The sequence below is a fragment of the Cucurbita pepo genome, chromosome LG17, assembly GCF_002806865.2.
Source record: "Cucurbita pepo subsp. pepo cultivar mu-cu-16 chromosome LG17, ASM280686v2, whole genome shotgun sequence".
NCBI lineage: Eukaryota > Viridiplantae > Streptophyta > Magnoliopsida > Cucurbitales > Cucurbitaceae > Cucurbita > Cucurbita pepo.
Genome location: NC_036654.1, coordinates 13,033 through 18,032, shown reverse-complemented (window position 1 = coordinate 18,032; position 5,000 = coordinate 13,033). Strand labels below are relative to the sequence as shown.

The window sequence follows — 5,000 nt, the reverse complement described above, 5'->3', positions numbered from 1 at the left end:
TTCTAAAATATATTGTATAAGTAATATATTCTCTAAATATTAATTGATTACGAATATTTTAATTAATTCAAACTAACAATAAGTTGCACTCAATTTTGACACTGCAACCACTGTACCTACTTGTAGCTTGTACGAGTGAAGACTATTTTTAGGTATCTTATTTTTGCTTTATCGACATTCCTGTGTATCTCCTACGACATGGGCACGTTTCGTACTCGTTGTTTCTAAAAGTGAAAATTATGTCCACGGATTTTTTTATTTTTTATTATTATATAACGTTTTTTCACTTTCTCGAATATAAGATTGCTCGGAGTTGAGCAAGAGATATTTAAAAAAAAAAAATGAAACTTAAAATATTTTATTATTAAATAGGGTTTTTTCACTTTCTCGAATATTTAATTGAAGATTTGAACTGTATTTGTGCATATTTTATTTCATTAAAAAATAAACAAATAAAAAAAAAAGAAGAGAGGAATTTCCATTTGTGGGGGGAAGGGAAGATTCTATATACGACAAAATGATACACGTGGGTCCCACTCTGTTTCCCACATTCTCTCCCTCTCTTTTCCTTCCAAAGAATGCCATCCTTCTCCAAGCTGTAGAATACAAACAGAGCCATGGTACTAGATAATCTCAGCCCTTAATTTCATCTCGATCATAGCCATTCCCTAACGGATGGTTAAGATTCCTCCGATGTTCAAAGTTTGCTCTACACTCAGCCGTATATAAATGCCTTCCATTCACTGCCCTTCCTCATTCTCATTCCCTCGCTTTTGTTTCGCCAAATTCCAAAACGTAAAAACCAAACGGACCAACAGTCTTTGCTCCATTTTCCTTCCAATTATCGCCTCCAGAATTCACGTTTTCGGTTTTTTTTTCTCGTCGATTTGGTTGAATCAATGCGATTTCTTGTTTGAAGTTCGGAAATCGGCTGCAGAATTGAATCGGTTTTTGCGATTAAGTTTCTGTTCATCTGAATGCTCGAGTTCTTGGTGAGTAAGGTTTTTCACTGGATGAATTAGTTTTCAATTTCCATTACTGTTGTTCTTTGAACTTGCTACTGTTTCGGCATTTTTTTTTTTGCTTTACGTAGTTTGAAATTTTGAACTGTTTAACTGTATTGGTCATTGCTCTGTTTTCTTGACGGGAAAGCTGATTGAAAAGAAAACGGAACTTAGGTTAGATTCTGATTGCTATTCGTTAGGTGTCTTTATTATTACGATCTCTGGTTTTTCTTCTGATCTCTGGAAGCAATGAAAACAGTTAGACTCGTTTTTTCAAAATCATTCTCTTCCTTAAGCAGCGGAAACAGTGGATCCGAGTTATAAAATCCAGATTCCTGAGACTAAGACTTCGAAATTTATGTTGTGCTTCATTTTGCAGCTTATGCTCGAAGCATCAAATGCGAGTTTGGAACTGAAGTGAACTTGATAAGCAGGATTTCGACTTGCTATGGCGTCTGAAATGATTGTCGAATCAGGCTCGTCGATAATAGATTTTGGGATGGAGTTAGTCGCGGATCATACTTCGGTGGTTTCTTTAAACTTATTTGTAGCTCTTCTTTGTGGTTGCATTGTTGTTGGTCATTTGTTAGAGGAAAACCGATGGATCAACGAGTCCATTACAGCCCTTGTCATTGTGAGCTTATAATGTTCCGATTCTTCATTAACTAAGTATTCATGTGAAATGAAATCGATAATTTAAAGGTGTTGAAATTGTGGCAGGGGTTGTGTACCGGCATCATCATATTGCTAACAACAAGAGGGAAAAGTTCGCATTTATTTTTGTTCAATGAAGAGCTTTTCTTTATCTATCTCCTTCCGCCTATCATTTTCAATGCCGGGTGAGTACGGAGTTCACTTTCCTCCAAATGGTTCGGTTTTATGATTTAATCATATGTTGTACTGTCATCATCTTCATGATGTTTTGAATTGAACTCTCATTTTCGCTTTCATGGTTCTTCTGTGAGTTCATTAGCTGTGGCTTAGGTCTTCAGTATTATTGTGTTCGTGAATTAGGGGTTAGAGAAGCAAACTTTTTAATCATGTCGTTTGTTTGTTGAAGTTATCAAGTGCATGATTAAGTTGGTTTGCTCATGTCATAGAACATTTAAGGAAGCGTTTTAAACAAACTCATAGTCTAAGCAATCTGATATTTTTGAACAACAATTTTAGTGATCATCATATTGCCCTCTCTTAACTAAGCAAACATGACAAGCTTTTCTTTTCCTCAGTTTCCAGGTCAAGAAGAAGCAGTTTTTCCGCAACATCATGACCATAGTGCTTTTTGGTGCTTTTGGCACTCTCATATCCTTCTGTATTATATCATTAGGTACAATCTATACCTGTATATAGTTTTATTTTCTTAAACCTTACATGTGTTTAAAGGTTTAATTGTAGTAATATGCGAAGTATGCTTAGAAGATGCACTTGAGGAAAGGAAAACGTTAATCAAGAAACTAAATAAACATAAGGTGTTAAATTCGAGTAAACTTAAGGGGTTTGCTCTGTTATCTAAGGTCCACTATCTCTGAGTAATGCCTATCCAGAAGTAGTGTGTTTGAAACTTCGAGTGGGCTTACTGAGCAAAATCCTTGATGTCTCCAATGTCTGAGCCTTGAAAAAAAAATTTAGGGTTCTTCTAGTTTTTGGTCTGCCTATGTCGCATAATGGCCTCAAATACTAATGATTGTTTCCTTTCCTCCACTGATCAGGCGCTTTGCACTTCTTCCAGAAAATGAATATTGGTTCTCTTGATCTTGGAGATTATCTTGGTATGCTCAAAGTAGTTTTACTTTTGTGTAAATTTAGTTCTACAATGCTAATATTAATTTATTTGTCCGATTTTCGCCCGTTTGGTCAGCTATTGGAGCTATTTTTTCTGCAACAGACTCTGTTTGTACCTTACAGGTTAGAAACTCTTCAGTTGGATTCTTTTTTCTTTTTTTTTTCCTTCATCTTAACAACCTACAAATAGGTATCTAGGTGGAACTTTTGTCGTAGAATGAACAGAAAATGAATTGATATTAGTCCGATCTAATTCATTATTAAAGATCAATCTTGAACCATACAGATTTTTCTTTTTTCTGATATACGAAGTATTGGATTTCACTCATTAAGTTTTTTCATTTTCTGTTTGTTGCTGCAGGTTCTTAATCAGGATGAGACCCCTCTCCTGTATAGCCTGGTTTTTGGGGAGGGTGTTGTAAATGATGCCACTTCTGTTGTGCTATTCAATGCAATCCAGAACTTTGATCTGTCTCACATGAATTCAAGCATCATTCTGCAATTCATTGGGAACTTTTTGTATCTGTTCATTGCAAGTACCGTGCTGGGAATTTTAGTAAGTCTCTCCAACTCTATTGATTTTATCAATTCTCTTTGTAGTTGTCCTTAAAATCAGAACATAATCCTAATAATCTGCAGGTTGGCCTCCTTAGTGCATACATAATTAAGAAGCTCTACTTTGGCAGGTTGGTTGATCTCTTCCATTTGGTCTATTATTTTAAGTTTTTTTTCTAACTTTTTTGTGATGCTATGATTTATATATATATTTCTCTTATTCAGGCATTCTACTGATCGTGAAGTTGCTCTTATGATACTCATGGCGTACTTTTCTTATATGCTAGCTGAAGTAAGTCGCTTCAACTTCTGTCATATTTTTTTTCTTTCTTTGATTTTATTTTCCTCTCTATGGTAGTTGAATTAAGTAGATTTTTATTGCAGCTCTTCTATTTAAGTGCAATTCTCACCGTATTCTTTTGCGGTATTGTTATGTCTCACTATACATGGCATAACGTAACTGAAAGTTCCAGAGTTACTACAAAGTAAGTCAACAAGATTTCATTTACTCATTCATTTTTTTGGCAGTTTTTTCGTGTTCAATTTACGCAGCTCTGACGTTTCAATTCTTGTTGCACATTACTGCAGGCATGCTTTCGCCACTCTTTCTTTTGTTGCTGAGATCTTTATCTTTCTTTACGTTGGCATGGATGCTCTTGATATCGAGAAGTGGAGATTTGTTAGCCACAGGTACTCATAATTTCATATCGGCTAATAATAAATTAGCCCAATGACCAAGCTTAAAATTTAAAATGTTCCCATTGCATGCAACTTTGATGTGTGATTTATGTTGTTCTAAGTTGGCCAATGTTAGTCCAATAAATAGGTGGCATCATGTTTGGTTCATATTGATATGGACTAAAATTAGGAGTCGTAATTGATTAAGACTTAAATAAAACTATGAAAGTTATAAAACTAAATTTGTAATTTATATGGTTTGTTAATCATTATTTTTTTTTTAATTTTTTGTTTTGAAAACTAATTAAAACATTACTCTTGCTGTTTCCTAAACCCGACAGGAGCCCTAAAGAGGGAAGGGGCAGGAGCATTCGACCCTTTTTAAACGCAAAGATTTTTTTTCTTTTTTATTTGTCAAAATCTAAGGAAGTTTCGAATATGGAAGGCGTAAGTACATTAGACGAGATTGTTTTTTGAAATAGGTTGTCTGTGTCGAGATTGGTTTTTGGTTCTTTTCCCAGCCAATCCCCTGTGTGGGAGGGGTCAAAGCTTGGAGACATTATCTGCAACTTTTTGTTTTTTTTTTTAAAAAAACATGACTTCAGTCTTTTGTTATATTAAACTCCATTCCTTCCTCATTTTTTTTTTCCTATTAGTCCGGGGAAATCAATTGGGGTGAGCTCAATACTGTTGGGACTGGTTCTGGTTGGAAGAGCAGCCTTCGTTTTTCCATTATCCTCCTTGTCCAATCTGACCAAGAAGTCCTCGCATGAAAAACTCAACTTGGAACAACAAGTAAGCCATTTTTGTCGGCCTGTGTGTTTTATCTGTCTTGCTCATTACTGAGCCAACTTATTTTTCTTTTGACAGGTCACTATTTGGTGGGCTGGTCTCATGCGTGGTGCCGTTTCAATGGCACTTGCATATAATCAGGTTTGCCGAAGGACCTACCAAAATTGAAATTTTCGTTTGATTTTAGTT

General features: G+C 35.2%; 1 protein-coding gene across 1 annotated transcript in view; it reads left to right on the top strand.

Moving 5' to 3' along the window:
• Window positions 1–781: 781 nt before the first annotated feature.
• LOC111779093 (sodium/hydrogen exchanger 2-like) overlaps window positions 782–5,000 on the top strand; it is a gene marked incomplete in the record, with an annotated part of 5,946 nt that continues 1,727 nt past the window's right edge. Inside the window, 13 exon segments of the mRNA XM_023659157.1 lie at window positions 782–992; window positions 1,384–1,638; window positions 1,725–1,843; window positions 2,234–2,331; window positions 2,714–2,773; window positions 2,863–2,909; window positions 3,148–3,342; window positions 3,426–3,472; window positions 3,567–3,633; window positions 3,726–3,826; window positions 3,930–4,031; window positions 4,676–4,814; window positions 4,890–4,952. Coding sequence (XP_023514925.1) covers window positions 1,453–1,638; window positions 1,725–1,843; window positions 2,234–2,331; window positions 2,714–2,773; window positions 2,863–2,909; window positions 3,148–3,342; window positions 3,426–3,472; window positions 3,567–3,633; window positions 3,726–3,826; window positions 3,930–4,031; window positions 4,676–4,814; window positions 4,890–4,952 — 1,224 coding nt within the window.